Raw genomic sequence first — 26,717 nt, forward strand, 5'->3', positions numbered from 1 at the left:
GCACTGTAATGCTGTTGATGTCTCTGAACTGTCATGCTCTTAGTGCCTGATGTTACATAAGACTAGTAACGTCATTGTGGCTCTGTCACACTCTCACAACCACTGACTGTCCTTAGGCCTTGTGATTCCAGACTGGAACCTGTGTGTTGTTTTGGGTATCGCACTTACAGGACAGGACATGATGTACAGGTACGTGTGCAGATAAACAGCCATCTGCCAGCAGCCATTTCATGTAGGGTTTTCACGTGTGTGTGTGTGTGTGTCAAATCAAATGTTATTTGTTACATGCGCCAAATACAACAGTGAAATGCTTACCTGCAAGCTCTTTACCAAAGTTGTAGAGTTTTAGATAAAAAGATAAACATGAGAAATAAAACACAAGCATGAAGCTATATACTGTACAAGGAGTACCAATACCATATTAACGTTCAGCGATACGTGGTAATTGAGGTAAATATGTACGTGTAGGCAGGGGTAACGTGACTAGGAATCAGGATATAATAATACGAGTGAAAAGTAGCAGCAGAGTATATGATGGGTGTATGTGTGAGTGTGTGATTGCATGTGTGTGTGTGGCATCAGTACGCGTGAGTGTGTGTGTGGATAGAGACCTGTAAGTGTGTATATAGCCAGTGCAGGTAGAGTCAGTGCAGGTAGTCCATACAGATAGTCCGGGTAGCCATTGATTAGCTATTCAGCAGTCTAATTGCTTTCAAGATAGAAGCTGTCTCGGAGCCTGTTGGTCTGAGACCCGTTGCTCCGGTACCGCTTGCCTGACGGTAGCACAGAGAACAGTCCATGGCTTGGGTGGCTGAAGTCTTTGGCAATTTCCTGGGCCTTCCTTAGACACCGCCTGGTATAAAGGTCCTGGGCGGCATGGAGTTCGGCCCCATTGATGTACTGGGCTGTCCACATCACCCTCTGTAGAGCATTGTGGTCGAGGGCGGTGCAGTTGCCATACCAGACGGTGAAACAGCCAGTCAAGATACTCTCAATGGTGCAGCTGTAGAACTTCTTGAGGATCTGAGGGACAAATCTGTATTTTTAGTTATTGTTTTTGATTTGTTGTTGAAACAGAGGAGAGAAGCCTCCGGCAGCGTCGTCAAAAAATTGGAGGGGAAAAAACAGTGTTGGTTGTTTGCTTCTTTGTTGTTGTAATATCCCAAACAGACGTTGCAGTTTCACCAATTAAGGATTCCAGCTGTAGCCCTTTCCTGCAGTCAAATGACCTAATGTAGTGGCCTCAAAAAGGAGGATGGTTATGAACAAACTACTCCACTCCTAAGAGTGGTACTTTTGTTTCGAAGTAGGTTTGTTTGACTACCAAGAAACACTCTGTGTGACACAGATTTGGTCCACTGCAGTAAAAGGTTTTTAAAGCAGGAGAAAGAGACGAGTCGGTGCACTGTTGCCAGCCTTTACTCTTCAGCTGTTCTCTGTATGGTTGCACTTTCACGTTGCTGTACTACGCATTCGGCATCCTCTCTACTTTCGCTGCAGCACAGGATAGTTTTGTCTGTCTATACAAAGGTCTTAGTCACGAATGTTTCAAACTATTCATGTCGATTCAATCGCTGCTATTCAATAGGGAATCAACAAAGGTTTACTGATTGCCAATCAGAGGATGAGAACTGTCCCTTTGAACCAGGTGACTCATGCCTGAGTCATCTGTGATCATATAACATTCAAAACCTCCTTAGATCAACAAGTCACATAGTCTTGCATGACACCTACAGGAATTTCGTAACTCTGGACGTCATTCATTTCTTAAATATTTTCCAATTTCCAATCCATTGCTCTGAGTCATATGAGTTCATTGTATTTCATGCGCCCATTGTGAGGAGCCTCTCTATCTACGTAAATAGTGTAGTGGTGTCAGGCAAGATGACCATGGACTTTCTTTGTTTTGGCAGGGTCTGTTACGCCAACTTAAAAGCTACTTGAAACTTTACGTCTTTCAGTTTGAATGACTCCTCGGTAAAGATACAATCCCGTCAACAGTTTAATTCATAGATTTGTTTCTTCAGAATGCAATAATTTATTATGTTTACGCATTTGACCTTCACTGTCCTCAAACCTTTGTCTGACCACGTATTAACAGACACCGAGTCATCTGTTGTCGTCTGGAGGACTGGCTGCTGGCTGCTTGTCAACAACTTTTCAATCTATCTATTTATGTATTGCCTCATGACCTTAGTTTCACTGTTGTACCCCATCAGATTCCAAAATAAAATATTGTTTAACTCCATTGTTTGTAAACAATGTAAACAAACACTGTATAGCCTCAAAACATGGTTAAAACTATCATTTTAATTCCATGGGTGGTCAGTCCTTGCATCAATAACTCTGTCTATCATTTTGAAAGTGGTTTAATTTCTCCAGCCCCATCACACATCCCTTTACTAAAACGTTGTTATTGTTCAAACTGCAGATTACCATTGGCTACATTAGAGTGCTTCTAAGACAGGATGGAGGAATTCACAATTGACAAGAGGAGAATCTACATAGTAAAGCACTCAAAGCAAAAATATCAATAACACCACTCAGCACAGATGCTATGACTCTACCTGACAGCCATGTGGTTGAAATACAGTTCTCACCAGGGTGCTGTACCTTTAAAGAGATGGTGTGGGCTGTGCTGTGCTGGGCTGTGCTGTGGGGGACCATATGGTTAAAGGACACCAAGGAACTTTGCAGATCATATGAGGTATGGAGTCACAGCCATTTGATGTGACCAACCGAGAAAATGGGAAGAGGGCATGGGAAGGCAATGGGAGGAGTGCTTTCTGGGTCTGCTGTGACCGAATGAGAAAATGGGAAGAGGGCATGGGAAGGCAATGGGAGCAGTGCTTCCTGGGTCTGATATTGTGATGTCAGCGTAGTAGTCTACTGATCAGCTGCATTCCCCAGTTGTCTCTCATTGTGGGTCATATGACCATAGAATTAGGAATTAGAATACTAGAATAGTTATTTAATAGGATCTCTATACATATTATTCAGCTGGAGTGGACTGACAAACTCATTAGTTAGCTACATTCTCTCATGAGAAACAAAAGTCCTTTTGGAAAATTAGTCAAATTAACCGCATGGGTGAGCTTACTTTCACTCAGAGCCTAATTTAGTTACATGGAGAGTTTTTCTCCTGGAATTTCTAATTTGCATCATGCTATGTCACTACATGCTGACTGGCTTTTAAAAGAGGATAATGAACAGAGTCTTTTCTCTGTGGTATGGTTTTGCTATCTTGTCTGTGTAATCCAACGACAAGTTGACTTGAGTGTGATCTTGGAGGGAAGACACTGTGCTGAAAATATAAACTGTCAGGCCCTGATACAGGTGGAGACTGTTGTATTATTCATTACATGAGCTTGAAGCCAAAACAGACCGTAAAAAAGTCATACGTTTGTCCCTCTCCATTAACAGTCAGCATGTTATTTTTATATAGCCTTAGGGGTTTGTAGGTACAGTATGTGGACTCCATACCACACAAATGCGTTATAAGACAAGACAAACATGGACATGCTCGGGGGAATGCTTTGACGTTGCCAGGTTATCCATACCGGAAAGAAGAATGACCTTGTTGTATTTCTATGTGATTGAGTGTGTGCATTTATATGAAGTTCATTTATATGTTGTTAACAATTATGTAGTAAGTCACTAATAGTTCAGCACCACAATATGACATCTAGTGATTGAAGAAGTGTTTACCTGGCTCTGTGGATCTACCGTTGACTGCAAGCTGTTGTTATTTTATTGTGATAAGTTATTATGATTGGGTGAAGCAGCCAAGCATGCTCAGTGCTTACACATGAAGTGCAGTGATAGTGGAGGGGGGAGTTGACTGGGGTGGTGCCTCCCTGGGGGCTGCGGTAGGGCCGTGGCAGGATGTGACCCACGCCAGGGCCCCTAAGCGATGTGCTGCTACCGCATCTACTGGAGCTGGGCTGACGGTCGCCATCGTATGCTCTCTGCTCCACAAGGGCATGGACTCTGGCGGGGGATTGAGAGTGTACTGCCAGGGGTGGAAGAATGGGAGAAAAACAGAGAGAGGGGGAGAGAAAGGGAGAAGAGGATAGAGAGTGAGTAGGGGAGGGAGAGTGTGCCCTAACAAGGAAGCCAGGGGAAAGAATACAAGCCACAGAGAGAGAGGTAAGGTAAGGGTTAGATCACGTGACAAACTCATTCCACAGAGGGCCGAGTATCTGCAGGTTATCCCTTCACCCTTGTACTTGATAGATGAATTAAGGTCACTAATTAGTAAGGAACTCCCCTCACCTGGTTGTCTAGGTCTTTATTGAAAGGAAAAACCAAAGACCCGCAGACACTTGGGAATCAAATTTGATACCCCTGGGCTAGACGTTGTTGACTGTGGAGATGTTGACTGTGGAGTGACTGGAAAAAGACTGACTGAGGGAGAAAAAACAGTGAAGCAATGCCTAATTTGTAAATCGGGAGATGCCGGAACAAAAAGTAAGCATCAGAGGGGGGTGACCTGGGGATCTCTGAGGTACCGGAACGCATGAGAAAAAAATCACCTTCATAAGAAAGCATTGCATGCAAAATCATCACATTTGCATTGTGGCATAGAGCACTAAGTAAAGGCACTTACAGAAGTTGCACACATGGGAGAAAAAACATTTGTGGCCTAGGGTCCGAAAAATTGTTGGCCTTTTTACAAACGCATTTAATGTAATTCTACTTCATTGTACATGACTGGAGACTTTGGCATAGTCTTTTTGAATGCTGCGTTCAAAACAACTGGGAACTCGGAGCTGGGAAATCTCTGACTTCTGACTTCAGTGTGTTCAAGACAACTGGGAAATTGGGGGAAAAACGAGCTCCGATATGGAAAATTTGTTTTGAACGGAATTCCAAGTGGGGAACTCTGGCCTCTTCTAGACCTCCACCTTTCTGACCTGAAGATCACTGACATCATGATTCAACCTAGTTTTTTTCAGAGTTCCCAGTTGATGATCAAAATGACAGGCTACGACAAACTGAGAATCTGAGATCAATGAAAACGACCTTGTCTTGAATCCATCAATAGCCTAGGCCTAGGTGTGTGGAGGCTACAATATGAGGAATAAATTATAGTCCTAAACAGGCATATGCGCTCGTGTCAAAAAAAGTTTTATTTTTTAAAATGGTATTTTATTTTGTAAAACAATAGTTGGAAGAAAGGTTTATCAAATATTTTGGTAGCCTACAGCTGACAGATTAGAGAATGATATTTTCAGCAGGAGCCATTTGCTTTCCAACCTGTATTTTCCCACGATTGTAGGCTATTTGAAATATTGGGAAAGGACAGTTTTGTCTGCATGCTGTTTGTTCACCCACAGATTTGCTGCTCGACCCCAACTGTAGGCTATGCCTTATTATTGGGCTACATTACACAGCTAGGCCATTCTTAAAATAAGCTATTGATCCTCTGTGTCTAGATGATAGGCCTTCTCTATTCTGAATGATTTCATGTATTTCTGAACAGACAGCAGTAATTCTATAACTTTGGCAAATGTATTTCAAATGTTCAGGTGTGCTGCAGCTCCTCCAGAACCCTTCACATGGCTCTATAAGGAAATACATTCTGAAGTGCAATGCTGGAGAGATGAGTTGCAGGCTCATGTCTATCAAAGCAGAGAGGGAGAGCGAGATAATAGAAAGTGGATCTCATTGTAATTCTGTGAGAGATGGAGGGGTGAGAGAGAGAGAATTAAAGATGAGGCAACTTGAATGAACTTTGATCGCATTTATTATAATTTGTACATTGCAAAAAGGGACAATTATTGTTCATGCCAGAAGAGGTATCGGATCTGGCCAAATACAGTTGATGTCGGAAGTTTACATACACTTAGGTTGGAATCATTAAAACTCATTTTTCAACCACTCCACAAATTTCTTGTTAACAAACTATAGTTTTGGCAAGTCGGTTAGGACATCGACTTTGTACATGACACAAGTCATTTTTCCAACAATTGTTTACAGACAGATTATTTCACTTATAATTCACTGTATCACAATTCCAGTGGGTCAGAAGTTGAAATACACTAAGATGACTGTGCCTTTAAACAGCTTGGAAAATTCCAGAAAATGATGTCATGGCTTTAGAAGCTTCTGATAGGCTAATTGGCATCATTTGAGTCAATTGGAGGTGAACCTGTGGATGTATTTCAAGGTCTACCTTCAAACTCAGTGCCTCTTTGCTTGACCTCATGGGAAAATCAAAAGAAATCAGCCAAGACCTCAGAAAAGAAATTGTAGACCTCCACAAGTCTGGTTCATCCTTGGGAGCAATTTCCAAATGCCTGAAGGTACCACGTTCATCTGTACAAACAATAGTACGCAAGTATAAACACCATGGGACCACGCAGTCGTCATACCGCTCAGGAACGAGACGCGTTCTGTCTCCTAGAGATGAACGTACTTTGGTGCGAAAAGTGCAAATCAATCACAGAACAACAGCAAAGGACCTTGTGAAGATGCTGGAGGAAACAGGTACAAAAGTATCTATATCCACAGTAAAAACTAGTCCTATATCGACTTAACCTGAAAGGCCGCTCAGCAAGGAAGAAGCCACTGCTCCAAAACCGCCATAAAAAAGACAGACTACGGTTTGCAACTGCACATGGGGACAAAGATTGTACTTTTTGGAGAAATGTCCTCTGGTCTGATGAAACAAAAATAGAACTTTTTGGCCACAATACCCATCGTTATGTTTGGAGGAAAAAGGGGGAGACTTGCAAGCCGAAGAATACCATCCCAACAGTGAAGCACGGGGGTGGCAGCATCATGTTGTGGGGGTGCTTTGCTGCAGGAGGTACTGGTGCACTTCACAAAATAGATGCATCATGAGGAAGGAAAATGATGTGGATATATTGAAGCAACGTCTCAAGACATCAGTCAGGAAGTTAAAGCTTGGTCGCAAATGAGTCTTCCAAATGGACAATGACCCCAAGCATACTTCCATAGTTGTGGCAAAATGGCTTAAGGACAACAAATTCAAGCAATTGGAGTGGCCATCACAAAGCCCTGACCTCAATCTTATGGAAAATTTGTGGGCAGAACTGAAAAAGTGTGTGCGAGCAAGCAGGCCTACAAACCTGTCTCAGTTACACCATCTCTGTCAGGAGGAATGGGTCAACATTCACCCAACTTATTGTGGGAAGCTTGTGGAAGGCTACCGTAAACATTTGACCCAAGTTAAACAATGTAAAGGCAATGCTACCAAATACTAAATGAGTGTATGTAAACTTCTGACCCACTGGGAACATGATGAAAGAAATAAAAGCTGAAATAAATAATTCTCTCTACTAATTATTCTGACATTTCACATTCTTAAAATAAAGTGGTGATCCTAACTGACCTAAGACGGGGAATTTTTACTAGGATTAAATGTCAGGAATTGTGAAAAAGTGAATTGAAATGTTTTTGGCTAAGGTGTATGTAAACTTCCGACTTCAACTGTAGGTTCTAGAACGAAACAGTCCAAAACTGAGCGGTGCCAGATCCTGTTCCGGCAGGATTCGGGTCAAATTAAGCACTGGAGTGAGGGAATGAGAGAGGTGAAGAGCGGTTTAGAGAAAACATCTTATCCCCGGAAATGGAGAGAAGATTGGAAGTGCTGAGTGATTAACCGAAATGTCATTGTTTTTCTCCGGTTATTAAACAAATAGTTGGACGATGTCGGTTCAATTACTTGAATTCCATTTAGTTCGTTATTTTTGTGATCCCAACGCGCCGTTTCTCTAGAGAGATATCAAATCATTCACGAGAGAAATCGAGTCAAAAACTGTACGGGACACTGGGCTGAAGGGAGTTGTAGTTTTCGTTAACCAACTATTAATTAACCTAGTTCAGCGCAGAAATGTGGTAATTAACTACCGTAACCACGTTTTCATCCACAGTTGATATGTGGGTAAAGTATACAGTATAAAAAAAATACACCAGCTGTGATGGAAACAGGAAGATTTGGTACAATTGTATAAATGCGGACAGATAATTTCTTAGTTTGACATGGTGGGATCTTTTTGTGTCTGTAAAATTAATTATGGAGGAATGGCGGTGGAAACGCCTTTAAACTCACATATTTATGTAATAACATCATTTCGAAGTAAACTTGTCACGCGATGATATTGTGTGTGGCCCTCCCACCACGTCTCAGGAAACCATGCAGTTTATTAGGCTACAGATTAAATAAATTATGAACTTCCCAGTCATGAGAAAATCCATGTTGGTGTGTATGTATGTGCGTAGTTTAGGATGGTATAAGAAGGAAGGTATTTGTGAAAACTTGAGAGCTCTCGCAAATAACAGTGCGCGGTGATAAGCATGGTGCTCCTTTCCGAATAAATATCGAGGGTCTTATTCTGGTGACACGATGCTCAATGGCCATTTGTAAAATACAAATATCCATAATAATTTAATAATGTTTACTAGCCAGTGGTGACCAGTCATCCAGGGTAGGTGGGGCACCTGCTTTGAGCCCCACACTTTTGCATATTATTTTAGCATTAATACGTGTCACATAACAGTTTCCAAACAATGTAAAAAAAATATCATATGAGTTAATAAAGCCTCCATACAAACATGGTCTCTTTTTTGGTCTCTTTTTTGCTTCCTTGAGTAAGGCAGCTCCAAAATGCAGGTGTTTCAGCCTAGCTTAGCGCTTTCTGTGGTGGTGGGGCAGCCAGTGGAAAATACAGAGTTTAGGGGTTGGTAATGTTCTCTAGTTGTGCCGTGATTGGCTTTGTGTTCTGTAACTCATGGGGACACTTAATCACTGCCAAATCTAACATGCTGACCACACCGCCCACGTCGTGTTCATGAGAATTGCTAAATAAATGTACATATACATGTTATTCAATCTACAATCTAAACTAGATGCCCTCAATCTCACAAAAATGATCACCGAACCCACCAGGTACAACCCTAACTCCGTAAACATGGGCACCCTCATAGATATTATCATGACCAACTTGCCCTCCAAATACCCCTTTGCTATTTTCAAGGATCTCAGCGATCCCTGCCTCATTGCCTGCATCCATTATGGGTCCACGGTCAAACGACCACCCCTCATCACTGTCAAACGCTCCCTAAAACACTTCTTCGAGCAGGCCTTTCTAATCGACCTGTCCCGGTTATCCTGGAAGGATATTGACCTCATCCCGTCAGTCAAAGATGCCTGGTCGTTCTTTAAAAGTAATTTCCTCACAATCTTAAATAAGCATGCCCTTTAAAAAAAAATGTAGAACTAAGAACAGATACAGACCTTGGTTCACTCCAGACCTGACTGCCCTCGACAAGCACAAAAACATCCTGTGGCGGACTGCACTAGCATCGAATAGTCCCCACGATATGCAACTTTTCAGGGAAGTTCAGGGAATCAATACACGCAGTCAGTCAGGTAAGCAAAGACTAGCTTTTTCAAACAGAAATTTGCATCCTGTAGCTCTATGTTATGGGATTTTTATCAATAATGATTAAATTAGGTATACTGCACTATAACTGGCAAGAATTCTACCCTGTCTTTCTTGTAGTATTAAATGTTTGTTCATTAGGAAGGGGTTATATGGCATGTACCTAGGAAGAAAGGAATGTATGTGGAGATAAGAAGAGGACAGGGAGAGCTCCTCCAGAGTTATAGTAGGGGAGCCTGAGAGGTTATAAACTGTGATTAGACTCATGAGAAAATCCATGTTGGTGTGTATGTATGTGCGTAGTTTAGGATGGTATAAGAAGGAAGGTATTTGTGAAAACTTGAGAGCTCTCGCAAATAAATTGGGATCTGATTAATTGTGAGCTGGGAATTCTGTCTGTTTTATTTAATACCAGAACTTTACAAACTCTGGGTATCAGACAGATAAAAATAAATTGGAATTTATGAACACTGATTAAATAATTACTTGACACTCTAACTTCAAAACGTTTTGGGACACTGTAAAGTCCATGGAGAATAAGAGTACCTCCTCCCAGCTGCCCACTGCACTGAGTCTAGGTAACACCGTCACCACTGATAAATCCACTATAATCGAGAATTTCAATAAGCATTTCTCTACGGCTGGCCATGCTTTCCTCCTGGCTACCCCAACCCCGACCAACAGCTCCGCACCCCCCGCAGCTACTTGCCCAAGCCTCCCCAGCTTCTCCTTCACCCAAATCCAGATAGGAGATGTTCTGAAAGAGCTGCAAAACCTGGACCCGTACAAATCAGTGGGGCTAGACAATCTGGACCTTCTCTTTCTAAAATTATCCGCCGCCATTGTTGCAACCCCTATTACCAGTCTGTTCAGCCTCTCTTTCGTATCGTCCGAGATCCCTAAAGATTGGAAAGCTGCCGCGGTCATCACCCTCTTCAAAGGTGTTAGACACAAACTGTTACAGACCTATATCCATCCTGCCCTGCCTTTCTAAAGTCTTCGAAAGCCAAGTTAGTAAACAGATCACTGACCATTTCGAATCCCACCATACCTTCTCCGTTGTGCAATCTGGTTTCCGAGCTGGTCATGGGTGCACCTCAGCCACGCTCAAGGTCCTAAACGATATCATAACCGCCATCGATAAAAGACAGTACTGTGCAGCCGTCCTCATCGACCTGGCCAAGGCTTTCGACTCTGTTAATCACTGCATTCTAATCGGCAGACTCAATAGCCTTGGCTTCTCAAATGACTGCCTCGCCTGGTTCACCAACCACTTCTCAGACGGAGTTCAGTGTGTCAAATCAGAGGGCCTGTTGTCCGGACCTCTGGCAGTCTCTATGGGGGTGCCACAGGGTTCAATTCTCGGGCCAACTTTTTTCTCTGTATATATCAACGATGTCACACTTGCTGCGGGTGATTCCCTGATCCACCTCTACGCAGACGACACCATTCTGTATACATCTGGCCCTTCTTTGGACACTGTGTTAACAAACCTCCAAACAAGCTTCAACACTCCTTGCGTGGCCTCCAACTGCTCTTAAACGCTAGTAAAAACCAAATGCATGCTCTTCAACCGTTCACTGCCCGCACCCGCCCGACTAGCATCACTACTCTAGACGGTTCTGACTTAGAATATGTGGACAACTACAAATACCTAGGTGTCTGGCTATACTGTAAACTCTCCTTCCAGACTCATATTAAACATCTCCAATCCAAAATGAAATCTAGAATCTGCTTCCTATTTCGCAACAAAGCCTCCTTCACTCACGTCGCCAAACATACCCTCATAAAACTGACTATCGTACCGATCCTCAACTTCAGCGATGTCATTTACAAAATAGCTTCCTATACTCTGCTCAGTAAACTGGATGCAGTCTATCACAGTGCCATTCAGTTTCTCACCAAAGCCCCTTATACCACCCACCACTGCGACCTGTATGCTGTAGTTGGCTGGCCCTCGCTACTTATTCATCGCCAGACCCACTGGCTCCAGGTCGTCTATAAGTTTATGCTAGGTAAAGCTCTGCCTTATCTCAGCTCACTGGTCACGATAACAACACCCACCCGTAGCACGCGCTCCAGCAGGTATATCTCACTGGTCATCCCCAAAGCCAACACCCCATTTGGCCGCCTTTCCTTCCAGTTTTCTGCTGTCAATGTCTGGAACGATATGCCAAAATCACTGAAGCTGGAGACTTATATTTCCCTCACTAACTTTAAGCATTAGCTACCTGAGCGGTTAACCGATCGCTGCAGCTGTACATAGCCCATCTGTAAATAGCCCACCCAATCTACCTACCTCATCCCCATATTGTTTTGATTTCATTTTCTGCTATTTTGCACACCAGTATTTCTACTTGCACATCATCATCTGCTCATCTATCACTCAAGTGTTAGTTTGATAAATTGTAATAACTCCGCTAATATGGCCTATTTATTGCCTTAAGTCCTCATGCTATTTGCTCAAACTGTATGTATATAGACTTTCTTTTTTTCTATTGTGTTATTGATGTACGCTTGTTTATTCCATGTGTAACTCTGTTGTTGTTGTTTGTGTCGCACTGCTTTACTTTATCTTGGCCAGGTCGCATTTGTAAATTAGAACTTGTTCTCATCTAGCCTACCTGGTTAAATAAAGATTCATTTAAAACATTTAAATTAAAAAATTGCAGCCACACTGCTCTATTTGTGACTCTTCACTCGCTACAAGTCCCGCTTCTCCCATCTCCTCATTGGTTATTAGCAGCATAAACCCACATGGGTGATTGAAAGATGAACTGAGGTCCACACTTCAAGCCCCTTGGGTGATGCCATAGAGTTATATTAGAAGAGCCCATCCAAGAAGGCTCAAGGTAATTGGCCACAGATAAAATGACTTCAAATCAATGTTATATCTTCAGTAGCTTTGATTGGACTGATTATGTCAACATCATACTTTCAAAATCTTAGCTAGCAGTCATCATCATGAATCTAGTCGACAATTACTGGCAAATCCTTTTTAATATTTGTCATATGAAGAGAAATAATGAAGAGAAATTATAGATAAAATGTATCAGTGCTCATCGGCCATTGAAATCGCAAATTCAGCAATGAGTTGGTTTGGAAGGAACCTGTGGCTAACTGCAAGCATTGCAAAGCAATCACTAGCCTACAACTCAGTGGAGTAGGTGTGTGGTCCCAATTCTTGGTTTAGGGTCTCTTTTCCAACATTGGCCATGCTGTCAATCCAGCACGATTTCTGCCGCTCTCAAAACAACTGTTAACTCAGAACTGGGAAATCTGACTTAAGTGAGTTCCAGACAACTGAGAACTCTGACTTGAAAAATAGGTTTTGACGGTCATCCAACTTGTAATTGTAAATCAGGCCTCTTTCTAGAGCTACGACCTGAAGGTTACTGACATAATCATGATTTCGACAATGTTTTTTTTTTCTTCAAGTTTCCAGTTGTCTAGAAAGCACCATAAATCCAGAGATTGACAGATTTTGATGACAAAGTTTGATGACACCTTCCTGTTCATGTGAGCACAGCACAACAAGGTGAGTCCAAAATTGTCTTGTATGCTGCTGCATAATGACGTAATATGCCAGGGAAATATGTATACTGTAGCTAAGAAAGTAATTGTAAGTGTTTGTTGTGTAGTAAGCTGTTAGTAGCCCATGTGCCTCACTTTAATAATTTGGTCTATTTTCCCCTCTTAATTTTTCCTACTATTCTGACTTAGTGGTGCACATGTAGCCTATAACCTATTTTAGAGAAATGTAATCATTATTGTAAGAGCTTTCATTGTCTGCTTATTTTCTTTTAGCCCTTTTTCGATCCAATTGGTAGTTACAGTCTTGTCCCATTGCTGCAACTCGGGAGAGGCGAAGGTCGAGAGCCATACGTCCTCCGAAACACGACCCGCTAAGCCGCACTGCATCTTGATACACTGCTTAACCTGGAAGCCAGCCAGGAGGAAACACCGTACAGTTTCAGAAGAAAGCACTTTGTTTCTGGCCATTTTTAGCCTGTAATAAAACCCACAAACACTGATACTCCAGATACTAAACTAGTCTAAAGAAGGACAGTTTTATTGATTCTTTAATCAGAACAACAAGAGTTTTCCTTTTAAAATGATAAACTTGGATTAGCTAACACAACGTGCCATTGGAACACAGGAGTGATGGTTGCTGATAATATGTCTCTGTACGCCTATGTAGATATTCCATAAAAAATCAACCGTTTCCAGCTACGATAGTCATTTACAATGTTAACAGTGTCTACACTGCATTTCTGATCAATTTGATGTTATTTTATTGGACAAAAAATGTAAGTGACCCCAAACTTTTGAATGGTAGTGTATCTGTGACCAACAGATGCATATCTGTGTTCCCAGTCATGTGAAATCCATAGATTAGGGTCTAATGAATTTATTTAGATTGACTGATTTACTTATATGAATTATAACTCAGTAAAATCTTTGAAATTGTTGCACGTTGCATTTATATTTTTGTTCAGTATAATTGAAGTGTCCCAGATTTAGTTTACTATGTTACATCTACCCCTGAGTCCACGTTTATCTACTTTGAAGAGCTAGTAAAATGATTTTGTCAGACAGCTCTGCAGCATACTTAGGCAGGCTTGCCTAGCTGAATATGATGGCCAAAGACAGTACAGTACGAGGAGCCCAGAGATAACATTGTCTGGCTGGCTGCTCCTGCCTGAGCAGAGATGAGATGATGACTTTAAGGAATGAAAAATGGTAAAGCCATCAAATAAAACATCAAATCAAATCAAAGTAATATAAACAACTGAAATATTGTATTATTTCATAGTAATGTCATATTTTTCTATTGATGTCTACCCAATGTGGGCCTAACAGAGAAAATTGAATATTTTCAATATTTTGGCAATTGAATGTTCACAATTGTTGGCTTTGGACTTCCCATTAAAAAAGCTCTAAAATCATTTGAAAATCATTATTTCATAATGCACTATAAGTTTTAAAAAATTATCGTAACCAAAATAACAAAAGTGATTTAAAAAAAAATAATTGAACAGAAACCGAATCGACCTCAAAAAACACTTATCAGTCAGCACTAGTTCCATGTAGAACCCTCTGTGGAAATGGTTCTACGTGGAACCCCAAAAGGTTCTATCCGAAGAATCCTTTTAGGTTCTAGATAGCACCTTTTTTATATGAGTGTAAAGAGCGCACAAGACATAGGGCATATAAGTCCCTTGGAGTGGTGAGGGACAGAAGGGGGAGGGGAACGTGGGAGGGAAAGTGTGGGGGAAAGAGACTGGGAGAGAGAAGCTGCTGCATGTGGACTGTAGCTTGCAGCTGCAATTGTGGAAGAACGAGAAAGCGTGTGCATGTGAGAGAGACTCAGAGACTACTAGATAGAGAGAGAGAGAAAGGGATATAGTGAGAGAGTGAGATAGACAGACAGACAGAGAGAGAAGGCTGAAGCACAGAGAGTGAAGTAAATAAAGAAAGACAGTAGTGGCGCAGTGCTTCTCTGTCTACTGTAGATGTACAATTCTGTTGTCTGTGGAGGCAGTGTGATACCAGGACTATACATTTGCTGTCTCACCCAATTGTCTCCTATCAGCTGGATTTACTCAGAAAACGACATCAATGACCATTGGACCATTTACTTGTTCACAATATTGCAGGCACTAAAGGTGGACTTTTAACAAGTGCAGTGACAATGCAGGTGAGATTCTCCTGATTGTTCAAACACTGTACATGTGTTCAACTGCATGTTGTACTGAAATTATAGTTTGGTTTTCTAGATTTGAATTTGAAATTAATTAATTGTGGTACATGGCATTTCTATCTGTTTATAATTGGGGAAACTGAATATCTACCAGATGCTGAGTTATGGATATTTCATGTTATGTTTGCGATAAAAAAATATTCAACAGCTTCTGTCTGAAGCCAGTTGATATGTGGACAGAGGCTGTGCTGTTTCGTTTAATTGAGGTAATAAACTGTTAGTATGCATTTACTTGTAATCTGAGATATATTTGATATGCGCTTCCAGGTAAAAAACAAAACAAAGATGTGCTTTGGAAAGTGAACTTTTATGATTGAGTGTAAGAGAACAATGACGTACTGTATCTCTGTATCGCTCTTCTTTCCCCTCTCTCATACCGTACACACAGCTACAGTCACACTCACAAGATGTGTTGCTGCTGTCCTGTGCTGCTGCAGACAGCAGGACAGTTGATGGAGTGTCGTGCTCCGGGTGGGGTGCCTGTTTGTTAGATGAATGTGATTGAGACCACAGTATATTGACAGGGAGTAGAACAATGAGACTACTGTACATGGTTAACAAACACAACAAAGATCAACAGAGCAAGCGAGGAGTTATAGATCAACGGATAGCTAGATTCAGGAATAAAGCCCTGTTCACAGTGCTCCTCACACATCCTGTAACAGCAAAATAAAGTGGATTGATAGAGAAAGTAAGAGGTAGATGAGAGGTGTGAAAGAGATATGTAGTATGGGGGGGTCGTCAGAGATTGAGTGGACTTTGGAGAAGGGAAGAAAGGGTAAAAGGAGGAGAGGGAGTGTGAGAGAGATGAAGGAGTCACTGCTGTGTTCAAGTACAGCTAGGCCATGACAGTGAAGACAGCCCTGGCTTGGGGCGACATAGAGTAGAAATGGCCAGTCCATTATTCCAGATGAGCGTTTCCTGCTCCGGGGGGGGGGGAGCCCTGACCTCGCCCCTAATCCAGCAGCCTTCCCCACGCCTCTCACTCAAGGAGGCCGCCACGGCTATCCTCAAACAGTCAAGCATGTATCCACTGCATGCATGACAAACACAGGCCTCATTAGCCCTGTGGTCAGTCAGCCCTCCTCACCCAGCTACCAACCACGGTTTACCAAATGTTCACCACACACTTCTGCCTACCACTTAGACATTTTACTTTGCACAGACACTTGTATATCAGTTTTCATTTGTATCAAGGGCAAGGCATTTGTTCGCCTATTGTTATACTGTTAGTGCACACAAACACTTGCATCTCCTTGGTCTTTTGCATTGGTTAGGAGTTTGTGAGATTTGTTTTGTTGTAAAACTATAATATTGTGTGCATGTAGTCTGCCAGATCAGAGGCAGAAGGGATGACCAGGGATGTTCTCTTGATAAGTGCGTGAATTTTCCTGTCTTGCTAAGCATTCGAAATGTAACAAATGCTTCTGGGTGTCAGGGAAAATGTATGGAGTAAAACATTTCTTTAGGAAGGTAGTGAAGTAAAAGTTAAAGTTGTCAAATATAAAGTACAGATACCACAAACAATGACTTAAGTAGTACTTTAAAGTATTTTTACTTGAGTACTTTACACCAAGTGTCATTATATAAGAAAATTAAATATTGCAAGTTGAGCATCCACTTCCCATTATGACCCGTAGAGTAAATTGCTGCTCTTAGTTGAGCTATTTAGTCATGGTGATTGGTCTATAGGCATGGCTCATAATGAACAAAAAAATGCAGCCTCTCTGTCCATGTTGGATTCATTCAGCCTTTTGCACATGCACATACTTCTGCGTTCGAAGATTGCATGGAGAGAAAAAAAACCTTTCAATGCGCCGTAAAGGTTAAGGGCTCCTGTCACGACTCCCACTGAAGGTGGCTCCTCTTCCTGTTCCGGCGGCGCTCGGCGGTCGTAGTCACCGGTCTACTAGCTGCCACCGATCCCTTTTCCCTTTTCTGTTGGTTTTGTCTTATTGGTTACACCTGTTTCTTTTTTAGGTTTTAGTTGGGCTATTTAAGCCGCTAATGCCCGCCTGCTCTTTGTGCGGGCTTATTTTCCTCTGTTCATGTTGGGCCTTGTTATTGCGCCTGGTGTTTTGGCGTAACCATTTTCCTGCGCCGGAAATAAAACATTGTCCTTTACCCTCTGCTTCCTGCACCCACGATGCATAGAAGTGTGTTATAGCTCCATTATTCTGTGTACATTATCTTAAACATGTGGCACTCGTCCTCGATGTTAATAAACTGGATGTAATTAGCTTGAAGAATATTGTCAGTCCCTAGAGAACCCTTGATCTGTGTCCCTAACGTAAGATGATGTGGGAATGCTGCTGCCTGAGGAGCTGCAGCTGCAGCCAATATTAACTGGGCTGGGCTATTTTTACAGTCGGACTCACAATGTTCTTTAACACATTTCCACATTCACATTTTTTATTGTTGTTCTGCCAGTGTTCCCTCCAATTGCCTTTTTCTTGCTAGATGTCTGTCTCTCTTGATATCTTTGTGCACAGCAGTCAAGGGGATATTGTGTAGGAGATTGAAAGGGAAAGGTATGTAGTTGTCAGCTGAAACCAAAATGTGGTTCTGAACATTGAGTACTCTTGGACTATTAGTTTCAAAGAAAAGCATAAAATGTTACGCAATAACAAGATTTAGAAGGAACATTTAACATTCCATCTTACCTCACACAAAAGGTACCTCTGAAAGTACATTGTTTTATACTAATGCAAGTGCTAAGAAGAAGAGATTTTGTTTAACAAGTAATAAAAAAAATATATTTAAAGAAAGGTATAAAATTATTGGCACCCCTGTTTTTAATACTCTTGCACGCTCCCCTTACGAGGATATGAACACAGCCTTTAAACATTTTTTTATGATGATTGTAGAACATGTTGGGAGGGATCTTATACCATTCCTCCATACAGAATATTTCCAGATCCTTGATATCATTTGTCTGCCCTTGTGGACTGCCCTCTTCAATTCAAACCACAGGTGCAACTCAATATTAAGTAGGTGTTCCTAATGTTTGGTAGACTCAATGTGTATGTATAACTTATTTTTTTATGAATACTTCTAACAACTACAGAATAAACACATTTTGGCCAAGGGATCCGTGGAATAAGTTTAGAGGGTGTAATACAATGCAATGTCATATTATTAATTTACAATTTTTCACTGATGAATTTGATATCACAAAAAAGTTTGAGAACCCCTGGGCTAAGGGTTAGGGGTTAAGGTCAGGGTTAGGGAAGAGTTAGCTAACAAGCTAACATGCTAAGTAGTTGCAAAGTAGCTAAAAAGTAGTAAGTAGTTGCATAGTACATTTTTTAACAAAAATAAGTAACCATCCTTTTTCATTTTCACATGTAGCAAGCGAAGTGTTTGTGTTGTCCAATCAACATCGGTAGTAACTGAGTCAGACAGACAATACAGTTTTCATGCATCCAATTAGCCTATTTCTCAATGTGGCAACCTGCCTCGGGCTATCAAGTTCAAAAAAGTTAGGTGAATCAGGTCGGACTCGGATGGAGAGTGAGTGAGTTGTTCAAGATGGATAAACAAAGGCAAGACTAATTGGTGCACAAATACGCCGCAAAAAGCTTTATCTGATCCAGCTCAAATTACAGACAATAACCACGTCAGCAAAGCTGCCACCTTGTCCTCAACTGACCAAACACCATCGCAGGTGGAAGCTAGTAGGCCTTATGCAGCAGCTAGCACTAGAGTCTCCCAGTCCTCACAGAGACCTCACTGCCAGGGCCTGGCAATGACAGTGGCCTTGCTTCTCCTCTACTTCCTCCCCTCAAGAATAGTGACAGTTCCAGTTCCTCTAGAGAGAGTACCGGTCCTCCTCTTCTCCCAGAAAACCAAGCTGATGACTGTCAGAGACCCAGCGGCGCTAAGCGACCCCCCCCCCCCTTCTATGAACACTGGTAAAAGCCTATGAGTGATGAGACTGATATCCCCGACAGCTAACCCTGAGTACCAATGTGTAATATAAAGAGGCTACCAGCTAAATCATGTATATAGCTATAGATAGGCTAGTAGGCTAGATTGCATTGTTTGCATAATGAAACAAGCCCTAGTAAGCTATTGTTTTGGCAGTGGACTGATTTGTATTATTTGTAATTAATAGACTGGTTTTATGCAGCCCAAACTTTCTATCCATACTGAGAGAGAGTGCGAGGATGGCTGGTAGGCTATAGGCCTACAGGACAGTTGTATATTCGAAAACAATCTATTGGGTACTGATTTAGTATGCAGTTGCAACGATAATTCATTTTACAATCTGACATTTTAGAATTTTCCACTTTAATTACTGAACAAGTAAATACATTATTGCCGCCAGCTAGCATTCGAAATTGCAGCATTGCGACAGCGTAGGCCTATAGCTTCGTGAAACATAAACGTTTGACTTAACATGAGAAAATGACGACCAAATAAAAATCAACATATCCATTCAAGCAAAGCTACAGGATACTTCAAGCACTAGCACCACATAATCTGATATGGGGGGCGCAAACTCCGACTTTTCTGGGGGTCCAGAGAAACTGCGCAAATTTACATTTACTAAGTTAGTCTAGTCTTTGAGACCAGGCTGTTATTTTATATGGTCTTTTTTACTCATTTTTATCAAGGGTGCCAATAATTTTGGATCTGACTGTATATTGCAGTGAAACAAAACAATGTATCTCACAAATCCCCTGATCAAGCATTGTGATGTGCATAGAATATATATATATTATTTATTTGTATTTTTTATTTAACCTTTATTTAACTAGGCAAGTTAAGAACAAGTTCTTATTTACAATGATGGCCTACCCCTGGCCAAACCCGGATGACACTAGGCCAATATTTGCTCGGCACTATGGGACTCCCAATCACGGCCGGATGTGATACAGCCTGGATTCGCACCAGGGACTGTAGTGATGCCTCTTGCACTGAGATGCAGTGCTTTAGACTGCTGCGCCACTCGGGAGCATGAGAATTTGACGTGCAGTAATAAATATCAGAAGTACTATAAAAAAATAAACACCATACAAAAACCTGTGGGGTACACTGTGTACTTATAATGATTTGGGAAGTATACAGTACATGTAATTTCCTTTGAATACATCATGATTGCCCATTTTGTAGTATATTCAATACCTCAAAAGCAAGCAATTTTCTTTATTGCTGTATAATAACAGAGGTTGTTCGTTGATGGGGATTTGTGAGGTGTCGTTAGCAGTGCCCTTCTGCAGAACATACTGTATAGGTAACTGCCAAAATAAAGGAAACACCAACATAAAATGTCTTAATAGGGCCACCATGAGTCTCCAGAACAGCTTCAATGAGGCTTGGCATAGATTCTTCAAGTGTCTGGGACTCTATTGGAGGGATGCAACACCATTCTTCCATGAGAAATTCAATAATTTGGGGTTTTGTTGATGGTGGTAGAAAACGCTGCCTCAGGCGCTGTTCCAGAATCTCCCATAAGTGTTTAACTGAGTTGACATCTGGTGACTGAGACACACACACAAACCTGTGTGGAAGCATCTGCATTCAATACATTTTGTATCCCTCATTTACTCAAGTGTTTCCTTTATTTTGGCAGTTACCTGTAGGTCATTTTAGGAAACGTATAGCTAGATAACACAGTAGGTGATGTGAGTGTTTATCATGCAAATCAACTCTGTATGATGTGTTTCATAGCAGTGTTTGTAGTTTTCCTTTGGACAGGTTTGATGGTTTACCTTGGTTTATGATGTTCCTGCTTGTTTCTCCAGGAGCATCTCTCAGTCCAGCACATGGGCACCAGGAGCACAAAGTTCTCCTAGTAGTGAGGTTTGTCCTGGGCCTCGTCCAGACTACCATGCCTGACCTCCTGGCCAACCTGAGTGTTCCATGGGGCACACAGGCGATTGTAAGCCCCAACCTGACAGCAGCTGCCCTGGTTGTGCCGGGGTCAGACAAGACTCTGGCCCCCTTCTGCACCTTCTGCTTCTGTGGCCTGCTGAACCGTACCCTGGCTGTGGTGTTTATGGTCAGTCTGGCCTTCGCCATAGTGGTGGGCAACGTGGTCACGCTCACCGTCTTCATGCAGACAAGACAGGTCCGTACACCACAGGGATACCTCAAAGGTAAACAAACAAACTCACTGATTCAAACTTGGAAGAACAACCTTTGGTGTTTTTGACACTGAAAGGTGAAATTCAAAGTCTGGTTTAATGTTCTGGAGTTGTTCTAAGATGTTTGTTTATGTTGCCTGCTGGTTACATTGAACTTTTTAGCAGACACTCTTACCCAGAGTGACTTTTGGAGCATTTATGGTTAAGTGCCTTGCTCAAACGCACATCGATACATAGTCAGCTCGGGGATTCGAACCAGAGACTTTTCGGTTACTGGCCCAATGCGCTTAACCGCTAGGTTACCTGCCACCCTGCGTTATTTATATTGGCAGGATTAATTAAGGCAGTCGGTGCTTGTTGATTAGCAGATAACTAAATCAATCTTCAATACTGTTCAGTTACAATCAGGGATTCCTTTGTGCATTGCCTCAAAAGCCGCAAAACCATTTCCACACAGACTGTAGATTTGTTTCCCATGGAATTAAATGTAAAATCAGCTTATAGAACACAGGGATTTGTACCGTACGTGGTTGAGTGTGAACTGTGAATGACCTTTCTCTCCTGACAGTCTCTCTGGCCATAGCAGACATGATGGTTGGAGTGCTGGTGGTTCCTTTCTCTGTCTACACTGAGATCTCTCTGATGGTGACCAGTTCCCCTCCTGTCTGGTACCAGGGGGGCACAGACCCCTCCATGGGGGGCCTGGTGGGCCCCTGGCAGCCCTGCATGCTGATTGGTCCAGTCTTCGCCGGCTGTACATTTGTCTCCATCAGTACTATTTTCCTGATGACGGTAGAGCGCTGTGTGGCCATCTTATGGCCCCTTCATAAGGACCACCTGGTGACACGGAGACGTACCCTGTTTCTCATCCTCTTCTCCTGGGCAGGCAGTTTCCTCCTGGCCCTGGCCCCCCTCATCCTCAGCAACAACTTCACACTGGAGTACAGTGAGTGCAGCCGGATGTGTAACTACGTCCCCCTGTGGGATGGAGTCACGCTGCCCTCTGATGCCAACATCCTCCTGCTGTTCCCTGTGTTTGACTTCACGCTGCTGGGAGGCACCCTGGTATTCAACATCCTGTCCTTCACCAGCATTCGCCACTACACACGCAAACGTAAACTCATGTCAGAGAGGAATGTAGGGGTCGAGGGAGGGGGAGGCGGCTGCCAACATAGACCCTCCTTCTCTGACATCAAGGCTGCCAAGACAATCAGCATTCTGACGTTTGCCTTCACGGCTTCCTTCACCCCCATCGCTGTGTTTGTGCTGGGAAACGTGGTGGGCTTCACGTGGTGCAACTTCTCCTTTGTAGCCTTCTGGATCCTGACTGGGAACAGCTGCTGTAATGTGATAATATACAGCGTGAGAGACCAGCGCTTCAAGAAAGGAGTGACTCTGCTTTTTCAGAGGGAGCACTCACCTTCCCATGGGGAGAAAGGCGGAGCTACACCACCCCCACCTACCTTGTGACTACACCCCAAACCCCACCTCCTCTATTTTGAAAAGACAACCAGTGCCCTTTTCTTTAATTTTACTATGGAGTGAGGGATTTAATCGGCATTTAACTTCAGGTAAAACAACAACAACAACAAAAATACACAATTATGGAAAATGAATTGTTTCCATTTTTTTTCACTGTGTTTAAATAATGAAACATAACTGTAGCTAACCTATGCGGTATCTAGTAGTTGCCAGTTATTCCCAGCATCATTTAAATCATATGACTCAAGCTGTCTCATTGGACTAGGTGAGATATATGTGGGGGATATCTTAATAACATGCACTTTATCATAGAGTTGTAAGTAATGTATGGTTTTCATTTGTTTTGTGACATGTTTTGTGACTATCCTGAAACGTGTTAATTTTGCACAATTTTCTCTATAACAGCTTTTATTTTTGCTATAATACCATTATATTCATGAGGATGGCCTAATCAAATGTGAGTGAATGAAATGAATCTAAATGAAGAGTGATGTTGATTTTTTATGAAGTTATGGGCAAATCCACGGGTCCATGATCTGTACTACACAGAAATGCATAATTATGGATATGAATGTCATTCTCTTCAAGGTAATGTATCCTGAATAGGTTCACAAAGGTTTACATATGCAATGTCCTCTTTTGCATATTCATGTATTATTCTACACACTGGATATTATTTTAATTAGCTCCGCCCTCAAACAAGACCAAATGAAATCTGAACCAATCATAGATGTGTTTGTTTCACAAGTTTAGACATCAAAGTACAGCAGAGCACAGCAGAGTACAATACAGCACAGTAGAGTACAATACAACACAGTAGAGTACAATACAGCACAGTAGAGTACAATACAGCACAGTAGAGTACAATACAGCACAGTAGAGTAGAAATCATTACAGTAGAGTTATGTACAGTACAGTAGAGTACAACAAAACACAGTAGAGTAGAAATCATTACAGTAGAGTTCTGTACAGTAGAGTACAATACAACACAGTAGAGTAGAAATCAGTACAGTAGAGTTATGTACGGTACAGTACATTATAGTGTACTCAACTGTAGTGTGCCCTACTGTGTACTGTACTAAACTCTACTCTACTGTACAGTACTGTACTAAACTATACTCTACTTTTCTGTACTGTGCTGTGTACTGTGCTGTCCAAACTTGTGAACCAAACTGTGATTTGTGACTACTATTTCAAGGCACAAGGCAATGTTTCATAAACTTACAGAAGGCAGAAACATTTCTCCAAAGCGAAATATGTGTTGATATTAGTTGGCAGGGGTCATTTCTTCAACATTATTGTGTTTTGAATATTTCTGATACCATTTTAAGACTTTTTCTGGTAGTTTTCAAAGACCCCTTTTCCATAAATTCAAAGCACTTGCTTATTCCTAATTTCTAAGATGGAAAATGGTTTAAAAAAAAATAGAGACTCTTAGCTTTCATTTGACACCCAGTTTGACATGCTCCTATGACCTTTACATGTTGGTGTTCATGGGCCCTTTTACATGAAAATGACCTTATTCATCTCATGGATGCCAGTGTACACAAGGAAAAATGTATCTGAATAAACATAAACAAGCAAAAATGAATATGAAACATAAATTAAACATTTATAAATTCACTGAAATAGACATAACGATTCAGATGCCTTATCTTATGTTTTGAGGGTGAATGACCCACAAAGACCAAATCCTCTGTTTAATCTGTTCTGTTTAGCGGCTGTAAAGTTACACCATTAGAGGGGCTACATTTACCTCTGAATATTCTCATACCATTATATGTTGTTTATAAGATTATTATTATTATTCAAGGAAAAACATGCTCCAGATATTTACAGCACTTATACAATGTTGATCGAATAAATGCTAATCAATTTATTTCAATTAAAATAATATCTAACTCGAAATTACATGACTAAAGTTAACATTTTGTAGCATTTTCAATAAACATCACTCAAAGAAATCAGGATAAGTTCCATATGATCTGTACTAAATAGCTGTTTGGTACATTTTGTCACAGTGACAAAATATTTTACAAGCTTAGAGACTATGGTTTATGTACAATGTGAACATTGCTGTGTCAATATTTAAACACTGTACAGAACTTTATCAGTATTGCATTATTCATCAGATGACGTCGGATTTAGTCATAAACGCATTTGGAAACACTTGATTTGTGAGTTTTTAATGGTGTTCACTCATGAGAGTAATGTGTTCAGACAGTACTAAATGTCTTTCAGACCTCTGCTCTAAAATTTACCGCCTCAGCAGTTACACAAGCTACACTAGAACCAACCATTTTCATCTTTTGGCCCCATCAGGATCCAACTTCCTTCCATTTGAGAAACGTTAGTGGAGAAGAGAACACCCTGCTAGCTGTGGTCAACAAGCCACTGGATGTCTCAGGAGTCCTGATAATGTCTACAATGTGATCTCTCACACAAAACCTCATGAGTCATGTCATAGTTTACAAATGTGGCATAAAAAAAAGTATTTAAAAAAAATATATACAATAGATTTTTATCTACTATCACTATTTATGTACGACCATGCCATCTTCCTGACAACAGATCACCAAATGGTAGACCTAGTAAATGGTAGACCTCGTAAATGTGCATATAATCAGGAAGCTACTCCTCACTCCCATGTGCTGGCCTCACAAACTATGTCAGCAACAGGGTTATTATGGCGACAAAATTATTGTATATATATTTTAACAAATTCTTATTTACAATGACAGCCTACCACGGTCCCCTAACCCGGACAACACTAGGTCAATTGTGCACTGCCCTATGGGACTCCCGATCATGGGCAGTTGTGATACAGCCCAGGATCGAACCAGGGTCTGCAGTGACACCTCTAGCACTGCGAAGCAATGCCTTAGGCCACTGCGCCACCCGGGAGCCCAATAAATAGGCTGTGATTGGCACCAGGCCCATCACTGAGCAGTGAATTGCTTGTTTGTTGAGAGAAATGCTCTTTGCTGAATATGGAACATGTCAGATGCGTGCTCCGCAGAGCCGTGCTTCATCTTATCCCCCCAGTTGACAGAGAGGGGGTTTGGATATCACATTCCCTCCTCATAATCAGAGCAGTCTGGAGATGCTGCGAGGAAGCATTAGATGGAAATGGATGGGGAGAGGCTGGTATGTCAGAGCAGAGGTCTGGCTGGCAGAGATGTGATTAAAGCATATTCCTCCTACAGCACTACCATGACATAAATGATCTGACACATGGCTGGTCATGTGACACAAGGCAAGGCTAAGGAGAACACTGGACTGTCAAAAGAACCACTTACTGGGAGAGAGAGATATGGGGAAGAGGGAGAAAGAGAGGAGAGAGAGTGAGACAGAGGCATGATTAAAATATGCTGCTGTGTGTTGTTCATTTCACAATCTAAAAGTGGACCTATAATTTGGGTTGTATCATTATGGCACAACTAACAGTCTGACAACAGTGTTCGTAGGTCTATGTTTGCATACTGTATATACCCAGCGCTTTGACTCTGTGGCCACCAGAATGACAGCACTGTTTATTTCCCCAGGCACTCTGGACACTGACAGCCCATCTGTGGTTCATCTAATTAGGGTTTGAAATGACAACAAGAAATCCTTTTTGTTTAGGAAATCTCGAAAGTTACTGGCTAACTGCATCCTTAAACTGCCCCCGCAGACATCTCTGCCACCCAACCAGCTCTAAACCATTTCCCCCTTTCAACTGAAAAGGTAGACATTGACGAGAGGATGTTCTCAGCTCATGGTTAAAGTTCCTACTGCCTAATTGCCAATCTCAAATAGTTGGCACCAAATCTGCTGCCAGATAAAGATGAGAAATGAAATTGTAGTAATGTGTTTCACTTCAGGCAATGTCGTGGGGTAACTTGACAGGTTGCATATTTTTCAAAACAAAGAGCAACTCTGGTAAACAAGATGCTACTTTAAATGTTTTTTAACCTGCCAAGTGAT

General features: G+C 41.7%; 1 protein-coding gene across 2 annotated transcripts; it reads left to right on the plus strand.

Annotated features, from left to right (window-relative positions):
• Nucleotides 1-120: 120 nt before the first annotated feature.
• LOC139384391 (adenosine receptor A3-like) lies at nt 121-23,515 on the plus strand. 2 transcript variants are annotated; one of them, XM_071129141.1, is made up of 3 exons: nt 121-189; nt 20,928-21,281; nt 21,838-23,515. In XM_071129141.1, exons 2-3 carry the CDS (start codon nt 21,014-21,016, stop codon nt 22,737-22,739), a joined length of 1,170 nt encoding a protein of 389 aa, XP_070985242.1. In that variant the 5' UTR covers nt 121-189; nt 20,928-21,013; the 3' UTR covers nt 22,740-23,515. The 2 variants fall into 2 exon arrangements, with proteins under 2 accessions (XP_070985242.1, XP_070985241.1); XM_071129140.1 differs by lacking the exon at nt 121-189 and adding an exon at nt 14,886-15,114.
• The last annotated feature ends 3,202 nt before the right edge of the window (nt 23,516-26,717 follow it).

This window comes from Oncorhynchus clarkii, chromosome 26 (assembly GCF_045791955.1).
Source record: "Oncorhynchus clarkii lewisi isolate Uvic-CL-2024 chromosome 26, UVic_Ocla_1.0, whole genome shotgun sequence".
Taxonomy (NCBI): domain Eukaryota; kingdom Metazoa; phylum Chordata; class Actinopteri; order Salmoniformes; family Salmonidae; genus Oncorhynchus; species Oncorhynchus clarkii.

Bases quoted from the DNA above. Each gene is read 5' to 3' on its own strand.
- LOC139384391 (XM_071129141.1), top strand. From the start codon at position 21,014: ATGCCTGACCTCCTGGCCAACCTGAGTGTTCCATGGGGCACACAGGCG. The intron at 21,282-21,837 runs GTAAACAAACAA...CTCTCCTGACAG, and splicing joins ACCACAGGGATACCTCAAAG to TCTCTCTGGCCATAGCAGAC.